We start from the raw sequence: 20,783 nt of genomic DNA, 5'->3' as shown, positions 1-20,783 counted from the left end.
GGTATCAGTTACTCCATGTGACAACACTTTAGAACCAGTGACATGAATGCAAGTAAAACAAGTAAATTTGTAACAAGAACATTTATTTGCACACACTGTACAGATTGTAAGAATATGTTCAGACTGTGTCACTGACTATCAACAATGAAACTTATCCTCAGACACAATTTGAGCTGAGCACCGCAAACTTGAACTTTCTGTTAATGTCTGATCAGATCTAAAAACACAGAGCCTCCACGTTTAATGGTAAATAGTGTCCAAGATTGTAAATGAAGAAACAAATATGCAGTTATGGTTGAAAAGTAAATTGTGTGTGTGGGATAGGTTTCAGGTAGTGATGCAGGGGGCTCCATTGATCACATTTCTGTTTCTTTTATTAACATCGTCAGACAGATTTACTGGAAGTTGCGGGCTCAAATCGCTGGTCTGTTTTCACAGATACAGTCATGTGACCTGAGGAAACAACATGTTACAGCGCTGCACCTCCGTGGAGACGGTCGCTGCAGACTGGACCCTGGGTGTGTCTATTTAAAACGCCTACTTCTCCAGAGTCGAGTGAAGTCGTTCAGACGTGACCGCAGTGTCTTTTCTGTTTGTCGTTTTCATGTATCCCGTTCTGAAGAGGCAAAAAAAAAAAGTCTGTAAGTTGAACTTCAGCCTGTGGAACAGAGGGTACGTCCTCTCGTCTCCTCGGGGCAGCAACCTGCAGCGCTGTGGCGTTTGGACCGTGAGGCTGAAGGTTACTGTCCGCTCAGGAAGGCAAGGTGGCCTTTAGTGCATTTGTTGGCATAGTGGCCTTTCTCGCCACACTGCAGACACGGGGAAGACAAAAGGATGAAGATATTAAAAAGGAGAGAAAGCTGGATAATAATTATGTATTCATGATCAGGACTTAATTATTAGAAATGTACTTTCTGCCAGTCGACAAGTTCAGTTTTTTCCACAAATAAACAAGATGTGGTTTATTTTAGCTGCAGTACGATTAGCATGGTGTATCCGCTTTACATTAAAAACTAAATAATCATTCTAGTATGTGACAGTGTGTGACGTGTATGTTTTTAGTCATGTAGTTCATGTAAGCTACAAGCCTCGTCCTGTTCAGCTTTCACCAAACTGCACAGGGAAACAGTAAATGGCATTTGGCAGCAACAATAACTCAGAATATGTTTCTGGGAATAGAAAGTAAAGCAAAAAATTGAAAAAAAACAATCTACTGATTGTGCAAGAGTCTCCAATAAATAGTAAAAAAAAACTTAATATCTGATTTTTACACAAATCTTTGTATTGTGGATATTTTTGTCGAATGTTCGAGCATTTTTAAATTCAAAATAAACAGAGAAATTCACACCTTAAAAAAAAAATGAAAGTAGTGATGAGCCGTTTTAAGTTGAAGACGTAACCTTCAGTTTGTATTCAGTTGTATCAAAGCAGCAACAGTCAGATAGAAACAACGCTGTACTACTAAAGGAACCGTTCAACAAATAAAGTGCCAACCAGAAAGCAAATAAATCTATTTTCCAAAATATCACACAGCTACTGCCAGCTTTGATATTTAGAGATCGGTGTCAAGAACAGATTTTTAGCAGACGAGGTCACATTAGCAGACAGATGTTCAGATCACTCACCTTGTAGCAGGTGACCTGGTCCAGTGGACGAGGCCCTCTGTTGGCGGACATGTTATTTTGCTGAATGGCCCCCGGCACCATGTTGTTCTGCGGCCGCTGGCCTGAACTGGAGTTGGTCAGCTGGATTAGAGAGAGCGACGAGCGGCCGATGGTCGGCACAGGCTGCAGCAGGACACAAGAAACACTGATAAGTGGCAGGTGTATGACACGCAGCGGTGCACTGAGGTCGAGGCTTGTTTGATTTCGACCACACACTCATCAATGAATGGAATGAATCTACACAGTTATTGTTTATAGAGCCGGATGTGGGTGTTGGTGCGTGTATCCTCTCACCTTTGTCTGGTTCTGGGTTTGCTGTGGCAGAGGAGGCTGTTCAGACGCTCCCATGGGCAACTCAAAACGAGGGCTGCAAAAGAACATCTCACTGTTACATCTCTGTATCTGAAGAGTGAAGTTTATCTATGAATATTTTACTAAATGACATAATTGATCATCATCATTAAGGTAAAAAGAGAAGCATCATGTAGGAATCAAATAAAAAAAACAACATACTGCATGAATTTACAGGATTTTCCCTCTGGACAGAAGCCCACCAGGTAGTTCACACAGATCACCCTTCTTGTGTGTCTGTGTCTGCAGTCGGGACCTGAGATGGGAAGATGAACAGAAATCAAATCACACAGATGCACAACAGAACGAAGAGAGACTGTTTTGCTGCTGATGAAGACATTCAAACCAGCGGGTTAGACCGTGTATAAACAGAGGATTCTGGGACCTACCGTGTTTGCAGAAGCCTCTGTCGTACCAGGGACAGTCTTTGATCTTGGACTCTGGATCAATGTGCAAGAATGGACATTCCTTGTTGCTACACTCACCTGCGAGGGTCAACACACAAAGGAAAACAGAGACAACAGGATGACATTATTAACCTGCACAGCAGAAAGGAGGAAGGAGTACACTCTAGGCATTTTAACAAGCGGATGCTGATCAGTAGTCACAAGGCAAATACAGTCATTGAGCTCATCTGTGCAATTGTGAAAAGTAAACGAACCAAACTTGGAGTAGAAGTAGCATTCAGGCATCTTGGTCATGTCGTATTCATGGAGAAACTCGCACTGGTCTCCCTTCTTACACAGTCCTCGGAGCCAGTGCTTACACACCACCGTCTTCTCCCCACTGATGTGACGGAACGGACACATGCCGCCTGAGAGTGGAAACAAAAAACCATCAACAGAGACATCTGCAGCAAGTGTCTTGATTCATTCCCGCTGGACAGTCTTGCTAATTGCTAATCTCTCTTTTTTTGTCGCTCAGATCAACTGCCAGGTTACAAGAGAATGAAGCATTTTATACTTTTCCATACATAGATCTGAGGAGCTTGACTAACCAGCATTTTTTGCATGCATCTATTAAGATGTTTAAAAAAAAAAAAACTTAAATTACTTTTTGTTAATTTTCAATTACAATTTCCTGGAACCATTCCTTCCAATAATTGTCAATAAAGTATTGTGTTGAATTATTTGTTGCATATCATCAGTAGAGCTCAGCTTATTTTTAACCATGAGAATAATACTTGACATGTGCCCCTGACATGTGTGTTTACATGCAGGGAGGCTCTGATGAAAAGATGGTAATGGTTGCATTATGAGTAATTTAAACTAGGATGCCTGAGGTCACAGATTGACTCATACTAGACACTGAACGCATCTTTGCTGCTTCAATTTTGACCATTATTTGAAATCTGTATCTGGTGAGTCTCCCACCTTTATGGAAATAAAACACAAAATTGCTGGTGTATCCCTTTAAAAGAGTCATTTCTCATCCCACTGATTTCTCACTGTCACTCAGATATTTTTTAGTTATTCTCATTATGTGTGACACTACATAAGGTGCAGCACAACTTCATCCAGAGCAAAGAGCCCCACAGGTGTGGAAGTGTTGTCATGTGTTTTTACCTTTCAGACAAGCTGCTCTCATGAAGAACTCACACACAGCAGAGCCGGATTCTGCAGGAAGACATATTACAACTTAAGAGAAAGACAAGAGACTGAGGACACACAAGGCTGACACAAACAGAGCCACGGCCGTTATAGTTTACATACAGCGGCTAAATACAAGCTAGCACCCCAGCACTTACTGTCCATGCCGGGAAATGGCAGCGGCTGAGCTCCTAGCTGCTGCTCCACGGCGATCTCCAGGTCGAACTTGATGTGGTCCACGTTGGCCAGTAGGTCCTGCATGTCTGCACGCGTTTGTTTGCTGCACCGCGGTCCGAGAAATGTCCGTTTCTGTTAGCTAGTTTAAAAAAAGTTTAGCTAGTTAGCTAGTGACTTCTTCATCAGCCAGCTAAAGTGGCTAACGAGGCTAGCCGGGCTAACCGATACTCGAACAACAATCAGCGAGCTCCCCGGCGAGAAACCGCAGTAGCTGCTGTTCCTTTGTAGCTTTACGGTGCTGTTTTGAAGAAACACCGTGGACACTGGTCGGTGTGTAACTTCTTGTTTGTCACGGAACTGTTCTCTGTTCTCCACAGTTAGTGTGAGGCGCGCAGACTGACCTCTGACCTCTAACGTGACGTCACAAGGCTCGACCAAACGATCACCGAGAGGTTTGCTTCACACTCACGTAGAGACCGAGATTTATCCTTGTAATGACCTCTTACACCAAACATTTAACGTACATTTTAAAAGTTGTACTTTCTGCAGTTAGATAGATAGAACATCTCTTTGTTTCTTGTAATTTAATCACGACATTTTGGGACGCTTTTCAGTGTTAGATAACGTGCAATAATCACACTATTATAACTCTAACATAAAAATATAAAATTTGATCTCCAAATGGAAAACAAAAAAAATGACGCTTGGGAATAATAGTTTAATAGTTTTAGCAAAATACTTTATACATAAATGTAATTTCTTAAAAACCACACCAATATTTGATGCCTATTTTAATGAAATATTATTTTAAAAATGTGAAATGCTGTTATATTAAAAAAGCCCAACATCTGTATGAACATCTATGCACTTTAATACTTGACTGATCACTTTATTTATTTAATTTATATAATGATACATAATTGGAGCCCAGGAGATGTCATGAAATAAAAAAATAAAAATAAAATAAATTGTGCACACAATTTAGTAAACCACTCCCTGAATTGAATAATTTGCTCTTCATTTAGCATAAAACCTAATGTACCTCCATGCCATGATTCTTATTTAGTCTTTTCTTCACTTAAGCTGCAACTGAGGAATATTTTTTACAATAGATTCATTTGCCAATTTTATTTTTTTCCAATTGTTTGGTGATAAAACATCAGAAAATCGTGAAATATGTCCATCACAATTTCCCATAGTGATGTCATTTGATTTGATATTGATCTCATTAAAATGTAAGACAGGAAAAAGCATCAAACTCTCACATCTGAGAAGCTTGAGTCTGAGGTGACTAATTGTTGTAGCTCCACTCTTTTCACTCACTTTGCTTGGATTTAATGCCGTTTTATTTTGATCTTAGACTGAGACATGTGTCTGTACTTTGGGTTCTGGCTGTTCAACAGTGTTGTCCTTGACTTCACTTAACTGTTTTCCACAGGACAATAGACTGTCACCATAAAAACTTTGATGATACTGCAGATGTCGCCCAGGTCATAAATACTCAGCTTCAACTTGGGATTTGATTTCTGCTGTTGGTTGAAATGTTTGGGGCCAGTAATTGGCAAACACTTCTGTAAGCTGCCCTGTGTAATGTTTGCTTCAGCCATTTTGAAATGTTTTCTGTCCTGACTGGACAAATTATCATAAAATTTGACTAACACACCTTAATTAGCCTCCATAGTAGCTGTGTTAAATAAATAAGACTTAACGAAATAAATATTATGGACCCGCTTTATAATCAAACAACACATGGATCTACCTTCATACTATATGGGACCTTTAAAAGTTTTTAAAATTGATCATCATCAGACTGTTGTTTCATTCATTATTGTTAATTTAATAACATGTAACCAAAGTTGTTTTATAATCCATCAAATTTTATTGTAATCGTCTAGTTTATGACAGGATGCTCGTGTATGAAACTAGTAGTCATGTTTTGTGCTAGCAGTACTTTCTGCTAGAAAACTTTGGAATTTTAAATGTAATACAAAAGAAATGGAGATTTCTGACAGGATTAAAGCTTAAATGTAAATGTAACCGAGACTGGAGCTACAGTGGGAGAAAAAATAAACACCTAAAAAACAGCAAAGGCACTGTAGCAATACTGAATAATTAAGACAAGTCTGTTTCAAACTGTGGTATAAAGTGTGTGTCCATGCCTGCTGTGAAGTCATAAGAACTGTCTTGATTTGAGGAGTGATACATTCAACAGTTATACACATGAAACAACACACCATCAAAATTGGCATGATAATGTTTGTTGTAATCATCCGTCCAGCAGCCCTCAGTGTTTACAGCTCAGGTAGGCCAGGCATGGGGAACTGGCCGGCGAAAGCCTCCACCTCAGCCCTGATCTCCGCCACTCGCTGCTGGAACTTCTCTCCCTGTGACAGCGCCTGAATGAACTCCTTCAGAGTGGCCTTAGGATCCAGGCTCCTCTGCACCTCCAAGGCCAGCTGAATACCTGCAGGGGGGAAAGGAGAGTGGGGACTGCAATTTCATTTCTGAAAAATCATGTTTGTTTAATCCCCAGCTCAAATACATCTCTAAGAAAATGTCTTGGCTTGAAAATGGCTTTTTACCTCTGTGAATGAACTCCGCCACCTTCCTGAAGTCATCCTCCATCAAGCCTCTGGAGGTCAGAGCTGGAGAACCAAACCTTAGACCACTAGGGCGCAAAGCACTCTTATCCCCTATGTAAAGATGAATGGGAAGAATTACAGTGATTATGAACATCTACATCTCAAGCTAAATTCACAGAGTCAAAGGATAGAGTCTTTTCCTAGGGAGTACACACACAAATGGCTACACTATCATGCAAACAATGCTGTATGCACACACACACACAATACCTGGACAGGTGTTCTTATTGCAAGCAATGGCACAGGCTTCCAGAACCTTCTCAGCTCGTCCTCCGTCAGTTCCCTTGCTGCGCAGGTCCAGCAGGATCAGATGGTTGTCAGAGCCGCCTACACAGGAAGAGATGATATGACATAGACCATAAGCTCTAAGGTGCTTTCACAGACCACTTTTCAACTATACCTATAATTTTTTCTCCATGGTGACTGCAATCTACAATGGCAACTGACACAGAAGATAAATTTGAATTAAATTTAGAGGCACTGTGTCTCTTACCAGTGACGATCTTGTAGTCGTGGTCAATAAGGGCACTGGACAGAGCTTTGCAGTTAGCAAGAACCTGAATCTGGTAGGCCTTGAACTCCGGTGTCATGGCTTGTTTGAGAGCGACAGCAACACCTGAGGACATCCAGCCACAGACAGACATAAGATCGATGCCGACATGCTGCAGTGGCTGTTAAAATAAAACTGATGAACAAAGGCAAAAGGGGGGAAAATGATGATAGAGGGGTACCTGCAATAGCGTGGTTGTGTGGTCCTCCCTGCAGCCCAGGAAACACAGCCTGATTGATCAAAGACTCCAAGTTGTACATCGTCTCTTTCCCCTTGGCGTCCACACTCCGCACACCTGGAGGAATGAAACAGAGACAGAGGCGAGAAAAATGGAAAATTAGATAAATGACAGAACACCAATTCAGACAAAAAAAATACTGATGACACTAAAAAATAATAATAAAAAAAAACAAAAAACAAGTGGTTTGTTTGGACACAAGCGTCATATTCCATTTCTACCTTTCCTGTAGAAGATAAGTCCAGCGCGGCAGCCACGCAGCGTCTTGTGCGTTGTCGTGGAAACAATGTCACAGTACTCAAACGGTGTCGGCACCACGTCAGCAGCCACCAAACCACTGATGTGAGCCATGTCTCCCATCAGATATGCACCGTTCTCATTAGCGATCTGCTTCAAGCGGGCGTAGTCAAGGTTGCGGGAATAGCAGCTTGTTCCTGGAGAAGAAAACGACAAAGAGGTTATTTTATTTTATTTATGTTTGAATTACTGCAATATTAAACTGTGTATGTGCGTGTGTGTGTGTGTGTGTGTGTCTGTGTGTGTGTGTGTACACTAAAGGAAAGGACCTGCAATGATGAGTTTGGGGTGGAACAGTTTTGCATTTTCTTGCAGTCTGTCATAGTCAATGTAGCCGGTCTCTGGATTCACCTAGAGACAGTAGAAACAGGAAACGATGTCACAGCACATCAACATAACAATTACACCCTAACAGCTACATGTGATACACACAATACAAGCACAACACTAAATATTAAAAGAATTTTACTTCAGCTATAGGGTTGTTGGACTGAATCAACCTGAAACCACTTTGAATAAAAATTTCTTTGTTCTATCAAGTTTTGGAATTTCAGTTTTCTCCTTTATTGTAGATGTGCTCTGTAAAATTAACATTTGTTGTGCACTATATTTTTTGTATATTATATAAACAAACTTTGTTTACATTTGGGTAAATCTTATATGTAAATTGACATATTTATTATGCACTCTACAAATTTGTGTACATTAAGTTCACCGTTTAAATTAAAAATAAATATTCTTGAGAGAAGTCTAACTATTCTCAGTCTGTGCTGCTACCATCGCCTTGATTTACCAATGATTACAGTATATTATCTCAAGCAGTGCACAGTTATTGTTCACATCTTTGGAAAATATGTCCCCAACTTGTACATAGGTTCCTGGACGAGTGTGTGTTGACAAAGCGCGTATGATTGCTTTGTACCTTGTACGGCATCGACTCAAAGAAGATGGATGTCGCTGAGATTTTCTTCTTCTCAGTCATGAAGCCGTGCGTCAGGTGACCTCCATCAGGAAGGTCCAGTCCCATGATCCTGCCGTGGGGCTCCACAATGGCCGTATAGACGGCGAAGTTAGCAGGCGAACCTTAAAGAGAAGCATCAACAACAGTCAGAGAGAGAAACAAGGACGATGATGATGATGAAAGGACACAGAAGCCAAAATACTGACTCACTTTTAAATGTTAAAATCAGTATATATGTGATACCTGAGTATGGCTGCACGTTCACACCCCATTTCTCTGAGTCCAGCTCATAGACCTCCAGCGCCCTCTTCTGACAGAGTCTCTCCAGCTCATCAACATGCTCTGTCCCACCGTAGTACCTGGACACAGAGATCATACTCATTATTATTACTGCCATATTTTTTATTTTTTTTTTACATTCATTACTAAATGTGTAGGGTCTAGGGGTTTTATAAATAATTTGACAAACTTACCTCTGTCCAGGATATCCCTCCGAGTACTTGTTGTTCATACAGGAACCCAGAGCCTCGAGAACAGCTCTGCTGGCAAAGTTTTCTGACGCTATCAGCTCCAGACCGTACGTCTGCCTGTGCTTCTCTTTTTTTATGATGGAAAACACCTGAAACACAAACAAACAAATACTTTCATTTAAGGGTAAAGGAGCAATTTGCCACACAAGCTCTTTGGTGAGAGAAAATGCATGCTAGTTAGACTAAATAATAGTGAAAGTAATCATCAGTTGAAGCTTTAAAAGTCCTTTAAGCTAAATTTTTTGGGGGTTGTTAGTGTTGGTGATCTAGTTTACAGTATACAGATGTGAACTACCTTTAAAATCCAATAAACACAAACCTCAGAGTCGTTGATGACCAGAGGCTCCAGCATCATCTTGTTGTGAGCGTCCCATGTGTCTTTGCTCACACTGTGGCCGTTTGTTACAGACATGGTCGTTGATTCTCTGGTCACACAAATTGGAGATCTGAAAAAACATCCATTATTTAGAGATTAGATAAGAATCGCAGAGTAATAATAATAAAAAAAAAAGATAAAAAAGCAATTTTACAATCATAGAAGATGATATGATTGGTGTGTAAAAAGTATAAAGTGAGTGCTGCTAACAAACAGATCCATTATTATAGTCCAAAAGCCTCAGACAAAGGGGGGGGGGGCACATGTACCACCACCAGTAACTGTGTCGCAACTCCTCAGCCATGGCGTGACATGTCCTCATCACCAGTTAAACTTTGAACCATTACACAGACGTGACTCCAGGTTATTTGGTAACTCAGATAACATGCTCACTGCTCCGTGTTGTTTACAGCTGCCAAATCTTCCTCTGAAGCCGCTGCTGTCCACAAAGTGAAGTCACGGCAGGACAGAGCGCGAGCAGCTAGCAGAGCGCGAGCACATGACATTTATTACTGTTATTGTCCGCTCTGTTCGACTGACCCACTAAGTTTTCAGCGACGGGGGGGGAGTTGGCCAGAAAACAGTTTAAAATGGACATGTCTGATAAACTTTTAGCAAGGTGAACTTTAAAAGAATGAAACTTTAATTGCAACAGTAAAAATATTCACGTGTAAAAAGTAATAACAACTTCTTCGCTAGCTTGTTTCTTTTTTGTCCGGAAGACTTTATTCATGTACGTGCTGCCGTTGCCACACCGCGGGAAAACAAACAAATAAGACGTTTTAAAAGCAAGCTTTAACTTGTGTTAAAAAACCCCGGTTCCAGTTACCAACACAAATATTAACCAAATAGTTTCCATTGTGTGTATTTTAATTTTTTAATTTAATTTGTTCGTTGCCACTAAACAGATGAACTCACCCGTGGAGAGCAGACTCCTGCGGCTGTCAGAGGTGAATCTGAGCTGAAACCGGACCCCGGGGCTTCATCCTAAAGCTTCCTCCTCCCGAGGAGAAAGTCCGCCAAACTTTCCACCAATCAGAGCATTGCTGCTTCTTTTCTTCCTTTGATTTGATTGGCGGTTGGCAACAAGCTTTCAGACGCATTACCGCCACCTACCGGAACTGGAGTGTGGAACATTAGAATGAAGGAAAGGAAAACAAAAAAATAGATAAATAAATAGATAAATAAATAAATAAAAAACTCATGGCATGTTGAACTATTTTGTGGTTATTCCACAAGAGCCTTCGTTAGTCATATAGGGATGTAGTTTTATAGATAAAAAATGCAATAATACATTTTTAAGAACCACCCTCACTTCTATTTGTTTCCCATCACTATTGAAGAGGAAACATATGTTTGAAAAGTGCACCAGCAATTTTCTAGTAAAAGCAAGAACCATTTTTCCAAGGTGAAAGAAATTCAAGGCAGTTAAAATGAGCTCCACCTCCACAAGCTGTAACATTAAAATACCACCTACACACCAGTAATAAAATTCAAATAATATGATGTAATGGTGATTATGTCACACTATGAAAGGGGCCATTCTGCCCAGTGATTACTTTTACATTTAATACTTAGGATACTTTACTGCATCCTAGTTTTGCATGCTTCACTTTACTGAAACATGTAAGAGGAAGTTTTTTTCCTTACAGTTATACTGACAATATCAATGTATGCTATTTGGGATATTCATAAAAAAAAATGTAAAAGTTAGAGAAGGATATGGTAACATGTTAAGAGAATAATCTCTAAAGGTCTCATAAAACATTTATATGTGAAATCATGTTTCATTGATTGTGTTTTGTCCAGAACAGTGACCTGAGGGATCAGAACATTTCCATAAAGGTCTACTGTCAAGTCTATATTCTTTTATTCTTATTTGTCATTTCAATTATCAATTGTCTTTCAAACTCACTTGAACTCTTGTATTTGACATGACTGACTGATGTAATACATATTGCACATTTCATAGTGGATATAAATGTGATTGCTGGGAAGATCGCACCAGCATCTACTTGAATGAATGTTTCCATAATTATGTTATTTGTTCTTAACCATAAGACTAAGAGAAAAATTAGTTTTGGTCTAAGGGGTTTTATACTGTATAAATCCCCCCTGCTGCCTGAAGACATTTTTGACGGGTCATCAAATAAATCTAATAAATAATTTTCATTTTAACTGATTTAACTGTTTAGTTATATTAAAACTCTTATCGAGCTAAATGCTGTTACGAATCCTTCTCTGAACTGCCAGATTCAACTCCTTCTTTTCCAAAATAAATATCTGCAATATTGACTTATTTCATCTTCCACATCAGTGGAGCCAACGTGGACTCTTGCACCTGAGGTTGGGAAAGCCTGCTTTCTCACATAAAGGAATAAAGCAAATGAAGAAATGGACACACATCTTTTACTGGTTTCATCATATTAATCTGAAATATTTTCATGAGTCAGTTATATACAATGTAAGATCCAAAAGAAAAACATAGTGGCAAAGCTCAGTTAGCAAAGTCGGAATTGTACAATGACAAGTATAACCATTATTAATATCATGTACAAGCTCGTAGGTTAGAAGGGGTTCATTCCAAGTGTATGTGAAGACCGATGTAATCTCAATTGTAGCTGTACTTCCTGGAGGGATCAACGAGGCAACTGTTCCATGCCACAACATACACAGCCCCTCTCCACTGGTGTCTCCTCAACCATTTCCCAAATGGTCATATGTTACAGTAATGTCAAATATTCTTCATAGCTCTTCCTTTAAAAATAGTCAAATATATATATTGCGCCAGTCCAGGAACATGTGAAAACGCCTCTGATAAATAATCTGCATCATTTCAGTGACAGGGAGTTTATTCCTTTAGCCGCTGCTGCTGCTGCTTCTTTTGCTGTAAGAAGAAAGTAAAAGATACACACCATCAGCTTGACACACCACATGCACATGTACTGTATACAGTGGTAGTATGGAGGCTGGCTGCTGTTTCACTTCCCTGTTTAAAGGGGCAGATCAGGGACTGGTCTCATTCTGCAACTGTCCATTCATTAAACCCTTTAGTTACTGCTTTGCCAGTTTCCCACTCTGGTGTGGCACATGTGCAAAAATTCTTAGTAGTTTCTGAAACAATTGGTCCTTGATTTTAGACTGTTGGATTTACGCTTTATTGTTTTTACTGTCAAGGAGGATGTTTCAGTTTTGGGATGAGGACTAACCAGTCTGACATTATCTCAGAGTCTACACTTCCCCATAACCAACAGAGCATGAAAGGAGCTGTTCACTCACTCAGGCCGTTGCCTCGCAAAATAACGTAGCATGTTATACCACATGGTTTTGGGATTAATGCTGGGTTACAGCTGCAGCATGCTAACATTTGCAGCTTTCGTTAGAACAGACAAACCCACTGTTTCATCCATTCCTTGCACATTTGTTATTGTAGTTTTGAAAAGTGGTTAAAAAAAAGAGATTACCCACCGAGTATCTCCCTTACAACAACCCCATGTACAATGCTTCAACATGTGGAGAGATGCTAAGATTGACAGGCCTGCCGTTCCTAGTTACGGTTGCCAAGGAAAATCAGTGTTCAGGGGAGGGGTTTAGCGAGCTGTCAATTGAAAAACTATTGCTCTAATAACAGGGGAAGGTTTATAATGAGGCAGGTATGACAGACACACAACAGCCCAGATTCTAGTTTCAAAAAATAATAAATAAAGTCATTTTTATCTCTGTGACTTATTTTGGATGCAAGACAAAACAACAGGTGTCAACAGGCCAGGTGACCTGCCCTACTTTTCTACAGAATACTGCAGTTTCACCAATATTATGAAAGAGAATTTCACCATCAGGGTTCAGCTTAGGTCACTTATTGTTTACTGCATGTTGATAATTAAATGCTTTGCCCAACTCCAGGCGCGTACCTTTTTTCTCTTCTTCTTTCTTTCTTGCCGCATCTTCTCTCTGTTTTCTGATGATGGCGAGGCGGGCGAGGTCAGCTTTGGCCTGGTCCGTCTTCCCGGCCAAGTGCATCTTCATGTAGCGCTCCTTCGCTTTCTGCTTCTCGATCTCTTCTCTGTGGGCGCGTGTCAAGGTGGAGATCGTGACATAAAGTTAGTTTGAAACATTTTTGACTGGAAAAAACAGAAAGTTAATTTAAAAAAATAACCCATCTCATCAGCCTTTTAGTTATAGTCATGTGTGTATGACGCTGTGCTGACATTGTCCTCTATAGCACTGTCACGTTATTTTCTAAATTATAAGTTAAAATCACTCTCTTGTGCAGTTTTACCCTGCAGTGAATATGCAGACGACATTTTCACATTTCTAACACATAATATACAAGTAGAAAAATGATGTTCCCATGTATCACTGATGTGATGTGACTGACGGACACACACCTCTCTCTCCTTGATAACTGCTTGGGCTCGTCCAGCTCAATTTGCGTCACCTTCTTGGACTTCTGAGCCACTCTGTTGGGGTTTTCAATTTCTATCAAGCCCTCCACACCCGCTCTCCTCCTCTGTGAACACATCACAACAGCTCACACAGTGTAAACAGAACGCTTTGAATAGAGAATATACTGAAATAACTACATGACAACGTTGGTTAGAAACTGCCATGTAGAAAAAAAACTGAGATACAAGGAGCTTCACACATGCATATTAAATCTAATACAATCCTAATTATAATTTAATTATTACTGCAGTGCATGTTAAGAACTGTGTGTGTGGTAACAGAGAGGAAGTGACAGTATTAGTGTGGTGTTACCTGGGAATTTTCATCATCGCTGTCCTCTGATCCTGAGCCTGGTAACTTCTCCTCTGCCAGGTCATTCTGAGCTGCACCCTCCTCCCCCTCTGCTTCCTGCTCTTGCTATAACACACAAATGACAGCCAAACAGGTAAACCACAAATAGGAGAACATTACCCAACATATGTAACACATGCAGTTACAAGACCTATGCACTTTCCACTGTGTTCACCAAATTAAATCTAAGACTTTTTAAGAATGTTTCAGTGCCGCACAGCAGACAATTCATCACCTGTGTCACGGTCGTACCATTCAAAGAATGACAAACAAAAACAAACAATAAGAGCTGCAATTATTTCTTTTATTATTATTAATTATTTATTACCCCTGGGCCTGAGACACTGTATGAACTAAATGTTAATACTTACTATCACAGAGACACACAACAAGACTCAGACTGATTACAAGTTTTGTGTCCCTCAGTCTATAAAGGAGAGTGGGCGCCTTTTTCTCTTGTCTATTCCGAGGTGAAAACCGCTGGATGGATTCACAAATTAAAATAGAATAAATAATTAGTTTGTTAATTTAAGATTTTGCCAAAATCTAGACTAAAGTTGATGACACTCCTAGAAACTGCATCACTGACAGCCGAAAGTTATAACTAATGTTACTGTCTACAGCAAGCAAGAAAAAATAAAATAAATAATAATAATAATAATAATAATAAATATTTAAAACTACTTTTCAGGACCTGCCATTAACCTGGGTGGAGAGCTAATGGGTGCCAACAGCGGCTGTATTGCTTTGGGACTAGGGGATCTCCAGCACTGTTAAACTTCCAGATCAGTTTACGCTTTCCAGTCCAGAGATCCTTCTGAATTGCATTATGGGAACTGTAGTATCCAGCATTTTTAAAGCTTGACCAGTAATCCTGCACATATTTGGGCATCGTATGGCACACGATTGAGCAGCCTCTAGTTGTTTACTACACCAACCTTTTTCCTCTCCTTCTCCGCTTTCATCTGAGCGTCTATCTCCTCGGGACTGGTGTAAGTCCGCACGCGACCCTTGTGGCCACCTTTCTTACCTGCAGCGATGACCACGATGACAAATGACATGAACAGACAGGTGTCAAAAGTGGCAGAGCGGGTAATAAAAACGCTTTCAGTGTATGTTTAATGACAGATATGTAAGTTAGGACACGATCCTTGTTCTACATGAGTAAATCTCCTGGATCGTAAGGTGGCTAACAGCAGGCTAACACATATACAAACAACACATTTCAAAGCGCCGTGGCAGGTTTTTAAATCAGCCTTACCTCCTTTGGGCATTTTGACAAACGACGCCTTTATTTTAAACTCCCTGACATGTGAATACCGACAGACAACATAAATGTTGAAGCGACAGCACAAACTGACAGCTGGCTAAACTCACAGCAGCGATGAACAGCACAAGTGGTTCAAGGATATGCCTGTCAACAAATCTTCAAAACAGCATTTTTTAAAAAGCATTTTGTAAACCCAGTTGCTGCTATGAACTAAATAATGCACATATTTCCGTATAATTCTCAGTTACCTGACCAAATGACGCGAAATATGAAATATAAGAAACCTACATTTTGTTGTTTATCTTAAGGCAATTTGCTAGTGCGCTAAAGTGATGCAATATACCAAGAACAACAAAAATACATCTATTTTGGTTTTATCTCTCTTGACATCTTTATATTGGCCTAAATAAATGTTGACATTAATGCATATAGTGCTATAGTTTAAGAAAAGATTTAAGATGTTATTAAACGCCGATAAATGGAGCGTATTTGGCGTGATGACGTCGTCTGAGAGCCGAGAATGTGAAACGGACCCTCCTGCGTGACGTCAAATAGTAGCGCCTGAGACGAGTCCGCACAATCAAAACGAAAACACCAGGAACTTTTGTTGTATTTTCTACAAAACACAGCGAAATGCCCAAAGTAAAGAGGAGTCGGAAGCCTCCCCCAGACGGCTGGGAGCTCATCGAGCCCACTCTGGACGAGCTGGATCAGAAAATGAGAGAAGGTAAGCCGGTAGAAGGGGATTGTTCCGACGAGCTGCTCGTCGCAACACTCGGCCGCCGGGCTCAAACCGCATCGTGAAGTTAAAGGCGGTGAAATCATTTCAGCCGCCGCTCCGGCTTTTCTCTCAGTTTTATTTAAACATCGGGTGGTGCTGATGAAACCAGGCTTGTCGGCATTTTGGAAATGGTCTCGCTTTTGTAAACGTCGATTTACACGATTGACGGAAATGTCGCCGAAGTCAACTGCTGAAATGGTTGAGCTTAAGTCGGATGCAAATGTGTAATATTTTTTGTTTTTGCTTTTGTCTCTGTCTTTTAGTTGTAAGTCTAAGAAATCTTAATGCCACTGTTTTCAGATGTACTTAAGATCGTGTTTCCAGCCGTTTGGGGAACGCTAGGGAAATACTACCAATCACAAAGCATGGTCCCTAGAGAAAATGTTTTCCCACTTTGGTGAGGAGGAACTTGACTGACCCCAGTCAACACCATCAGGCTAAACTGGAAGCTTAACTGAGACCCAGGTCTCATCGCCCAACACCAGTGGCCGACCTCACTGACACTTTTGTGGCTGAACTTGAGCAAATCCCCGCCAGTAGTATTCACATGGGAGCGAAGGCTGTTAGAGCATCATATCATTGCAGCATGATTTTAATTTCTATTCTCCAAAGCTAACTTCTCTTATTTGTCCTTTGCTTTTCAGCTGAAACAGAACCTCATGAGGGAAAGCGAAAGGTGGAATCCCTTTGGCCAATTTTCAGGCTGCACCATCAGCGGAGTCGATACATCTACGACCTCTTCTACAAAAGGAAAGCCATCAGCAGAGGTAGGGAGCGTTACCTCTCTTCCTCCTTGTTTTATTCTTCTTCCCTCTCTGTGTAAAGTATTATATATAATCTATGAGTCTTTCTTTTTAGAATTTCTGCAAATACTACTTAATATACTTTTTAATTTCCCCAAATATGAGTAAAAACTGCTTTAACATTTCCAACACTTGAGACTTTTTTTGGTATTGTTTTTGTTTGTGCACATGACCAGACACATGACACCTATTTCTAGTGTCACTCTGTGCACGAGATGCCAAACCGGTATTGTCCTTCTGTGTGTGTGTCCTGGCAGAGCTGTATGAGTACTGTATAAAGGAAGGCTATGCAGACAAGAACCTGATTGCCAAGTGGAAGAAGCAGGGCTACGAGAACCTGTGCTGCCTGCGTTGCATCCAAACGAGAGACACCAACTTTGGAACCAACTGCATCTGCAGAGTCCCCAAGAGCAAGCTGGAAGTCGTAAGTCTGACTCATTTTAAAAACAATCCTGGGGTGAGCTTGTATTGAATATGTATTAAAGGCTGAGGTTGCTCCTCTGCTTGACATTATTCCTGCTGATGTCTGTGCAGACATGAGCACAGACGGTACAGATACACTTGTGAAAACTGCCACAGTGAGATAAACTAAACAGAACACTGCACATTTTCAAAGACCTTGGTTGTGCCTGGAGTATCTCAGGCTCTTTGATTGGATAAATCAGGCCAGACTTCCCCGGCCTTGAATGATTTGAACAGAATCAAAATAGTTTAAGTTACAAGTTTGTTTGTTTGTTTGTTTTTTTTCTGGAATATCAAGTCAGACGTATCAGTGACTAAATGGGAATGAGAATTTCTGTTCAGTAATTTCTTTAGGTCGAGTTATTCAGTTTAAAGTTCATCATCAACATTACTTCAAGACATTACTGTCGCCACTCTGATGGATGTAAAGTACACTGGGGCAGTATGTCTGGTTGAATATTAACAGTAAAATTTTCACTGGTTTTTACTTTAGTTAACTACAAAACAATAGAGGTGGATTAGAACCTGGTTCTATCTGGTTGCACTAAAGACGCTCCTTTGCCTCCTTTCAGTGCACAGAAGACTCTTATGCTACTTTGAGGTGGAAATCCACTTTTCTACCTGCTTTTTAACAGTGGCGTTCCACAATGATCCTTCAGTATATCTTAATACATCTGTCTTTGGTGGAGTTCAACATGTCATAGTGATCTGGGGAGAGAACCCAATAAGAACTGAAAGGTCACTGACTTTCCTGCATATTTCCTGTTTTTGTGAGGTGTAGCGTAGAGTAAGTTTAAAAAAAAAAAAAAACTCAGTGAGCGCTACTTGTTTTTGTTATATTTAAAGAAAGAGGATCTTTCGAGAGGTAATAAGACAAGGTCAGACAAAAAGTGGCAGTTACTTTACCACATGGTGACTTTCTAGATGCCTAACTCAGCAAACTCAGACAATGTGGCTGTAAACTCTGTAACCAATCAGCTGCTGTTTTTTGTTTTCCTCTCTGCAGGGAAGGATCATTGAATGCACCCACTGTGGATGTAGAGGTTGTTCTGGCTAAGTGCAGGTTTTGGACATCCGGTCTGTTTCCTGTTGGACAGCGGGGCTCACCCAGCCTCCATCTGTGCACCCTCATGACCCTCAAGCAACACTGTCTTTATTTCAGTCACCTGCATTAGAAACGATTTCTCGTGACATCCTCACCACCATCCTCAGCTGCCCTGATAGGGGATCAGTATTAGTTACTCTTCTGCTTTTAAACATAGGGGAGCCATGGGGAATACACTGAGAGGGGCCATATTGTCTTAAGTACATTTGTTTTTCTGTGTGTTGTGTTTTTTTATATACCAAAATAAAGCCCTCATCTCCTAGAGCTCAAGGTAGGAGCCTGAGGTTGGCTGTTCCTGGATCAGGCCTCTCATTCCAACTCGTCACACTCACTGTGAAGGTCATTTTCAGTTCTGACGTGTTTCATTTCATTTAAAGGAGGCTGGGAGGGAAATGATTTTCGTTTGAAATGTCATTGTTTTAAACCTGAAAACTTTTTCTTCGAAATTGTTATTGTAGTTTAATTTTAAATAAAATGATTCTGGTTTACTTGCTCTCCTGGTTTTATCTTTCTTCACCTCTTATAAATTAAAGAAGCTGCATTATTGGCTGTAGACCGACAGCCAATAAATCAGCTACAACAAACCTGTTTGTTTCTTGAGGAAACATGAATCACTTGAAGGTTGAAGACCTCGGAGTATTTTCTAACTAAAACCGAAGAGCAAACATCTTTGAATTTCAGGAAAATCAGGGTTGATACTTCCACTTTCAGTCATTCATTGTCTTAATAACATGGTTTTCTTCTGTAGTTCAGTTTTCTTTTATTAACCTCATTAACATTTTTCATGTGGTGGAAAACTTACGCACATGTTTGAGGTACTTGTACTTCACCCGAATGTTTCCTTTGAAGCTGCTTTTTCCTTCACTATATTTCAGAGGGAATATTGTTTATTTTGCCCCAGAACGTTTGTTACAGCTGAAGTTACTTATAAACTAGCGGTTCCCAACATTTTGACTCCAGATAAAAACAGCTGTTTAGACAAGTTCCTCTTTTAACTTCCTATTATGGTTTCATCTGAAAAATAGTTCAAGACCCAAATTTTAATTTTACAAAAACAAAGATTACAGGGTAGTCATAAAAAACAACATAAATGTGTGTTGCAGAAGTTTTTTTTTTTTTCTTCTTTCCAACTACATCATCATCTCACGACCCCTCTGGTTTATCTTGTGACCCTTTGGAGGGGCCCAGCCTCCAAGTTGGGAACCACTGGACTAAACTACTTAACAGTCTATAAAGTAGTTAAAACAACAGGAGCTCCACTGCGACCGGTTACAACAGTAAAATGCTACTTACAGTATTAACAATCTATTGATGGAATATAATATAATGAAATGCCAGTGGTCTGCAGAATTAGACTTTTAAGAACTTTTCTAACGATACTTTTAGATTTTTAATCACGTAGGATTTTGAATGCGGGACTTTAACTTGTAATAGAATACTTCTACAAGTATTTTCTTTAGGGATCTGAAGACTTCATCCACCACTGCTCACGACACACATCATCACACTGATCAAAGCATCTGCCTCAGTGATTTGTGTAATTAGTTCATATCTATTAGGGCCTGTAGAGCCGAGTGAAACCCCTGCAGCTACTCAAGAAAGGAAGAAGATCTTCTTTCTGCTTTTTTCTTGTTTCTTCATATTCTGTAATTATTACTTATTTTAAGATATTCTTATTTTTCTCTTTGCATGCTTGTAGTTGGAGCTAGGTAGGCTCAGTTTTGTGTTGTTACTTCCTTTCTATTATCCAATAAAGAAAGAAAAACGAAGAAAAATATGATTTCAGTTGTATAGAATGAGTTTTTTTTTGTCAGTTCTCCCCGTGGGGAATTGCATTTGTGATTCAATTTGTGATATTGTTTCATCTCACCTGAGGCGTAAACACTTGCAAATCTTTACGTCACTAAATCTGCCGCTGTCACTGTTCGAGTGTAATCGATACTAATCCTCAGAGCAGCTGATAAGACAGCGGACGCTCGTCCTGTTCAGCTCAGAGACGCTAAACAACTTGCACCAGTGGGAAAAACACACCGAGCTGCCCACTCACTCAGTTCAACTGTGTTCTTAAAACATTCATTTTCTGCTGGGACTTCTTCTTTAACTCGCCACCTTTTCCTCCTTCTGCTGCTCGTGTTCACAGAGGAGCATCTATTATTCATGACACCTCAAATGTTTGCACATCCGTCATCG

The 20,783-nt window shown here is 40.2% G+C and overlaps 4 protein-coding genes across 4 annotated transcripts; 1 reads left to right on the top strand and 3 right to left on the bottom strand.

Annotated features, from left to right (window-relative positions):
• Nucleotides 1-66: 66 nt before the first annotated feature.
• cpsf4 (cleavage and polyadenylation specific factor 4) lies at nucleotides 67-4,202 on the bottom strand. Its single transcript, XM_023397211.2, has 8 exons — nucleotides 3,763-4,202; nucleotides 3,581-3,631; nucleotides 2,677-2,829; nucleotides 2,405-2,500; nucleotides 2,178-2,271; nucleotides 1,959-2,031; nucleotides 1,626-1,787; nucleotides 67-809 (listed from the first exon to the last, which is right to left on the bottom strand). The coding sequence occupies exons 1-8, from the start codon at nucleotides 3,863-3,865 to the stop codon at nucleotides 741-743; spliced, it is 801 nt and encodes a 266-aa protein (XP_023252979.1). The 5' UTR covers nucleotides 3,866-4,202; the 3' UTR covers nucleotides 67-740.
• Nucleotides 4,203-5,637: 1,435 nt separating this feature from the next.
• Nucleotides 5,638-10,446, bottom strand: shmt1 (serine hydroxymethyltransferase 1 (soluble)). The gene is made up of 12 exons (XM_023397214.2): nucleotides 10,294-10,446; nucleotides 9,319-9,445; nucleotides 8,943-9,088; nucleotides 8,713-8,828; nucleotides 8,431-8,591; nucleotides 7,778-7,859; nucleotides 7,433-7,645; nucleotides 7,155-7,268; nucleotides 6,917-7,039; nucleotides 6,634-6,750; nucleotides 6,364-6,474; nucleotides 5,638-6,245 (listed from the first exon to the last, which is right to left on the bottom strand). The coding sequence occupies exons 2-12, from the start codon at nucleotides 9,409-9,411 to the stop codon at nucleotides 6,073-6,075; spliced, it is 1,449 nt and encodes a 482-aa protein (XP_023252982.1). The 5' UTR covers nucleotides 9,412-9,445; nucleotides 10,294-10,446; the 3' UTR covers nucleotides 5,638-6,072.
• A 1,321-nt stretch (nucleotides 10,447-11,767) lies between these two features.
• Nucleotides 11,768-15,584, bottom strand: pdap1b (pdgfa associated protein 1b). The gene is made up of 6 exons (XM_023397204.2): nucleotides 15,434-15,584; nucleotides 15,111-15,202; nucleotides 14,134-14,238; nucleotides 13,764-13,885; nucleotides 13,287-13,438; nucleotides 11,768-12,262 (listed from the first exon to the last, which is right to left on the bottom strand). The coding sequence occupies exons 1-6, from the start codon at nucleotides 15,444-15,446 to the stop codon at nucleotides 12,207-12,209; spliced, it is 540 nt and encodes a 179-aa protein (XP_023252972.1). The 5' UTR covers nucleotides 15,447-15,584; the 3' UTR covers nucleotides 11,768-12,206.
• Nucleotides 15,585-15,982: 398 nt separating this feature from the next.
• Nucleotides 15,983-19,081, top strand: bud31 (BUD31 spliceosome associated protein). Its single transcript, XM_023397205.2, has 4 exons — nucleotides 15,983-16,169; nucleotides 16,868-16,990; nucleotides 17,284-17,450; nucleotides 18,495-19,081. The coding sequence occupies exons 1-4, from the start codon at nucleotides 16,076-16,078 to the stop codon at nucleotides 18,543-18,545; spliced, it is 435 nt and encodes a 144-aa protein (XP_023252973.1). The 5' UTR covers nucleotides 15,983-16,075; the 3' UTR covers nucleotides 18,546-19,081.
• The last annotated feature ends 1,702 nt before the right edge of the window (nucleotides 19,082-20,783 follow it).

Source organism: Seriola lalandi, unplaced genomic scaffold (assembly GCF_002814215.2).
Source record: "Seriola lalandi dorsalis isolate HSWRI2012SDOR001 ecotype SW California unplaced genomic scaffold, Sedor1 jcf7180002055004, whole genome shotgun sequence".
In the NCBI taxonomy this organism is placed as follows: Eukaryota; Metazoa; Chordata; class Actinopteri; order Carangiformes; family Carangidae; genus Seriola; species Seriola lalandi.
Note: the sequence above shows the minus strand (reverse complement) of the source record. Positions and strands in the feature narration are given on the sequence as shown.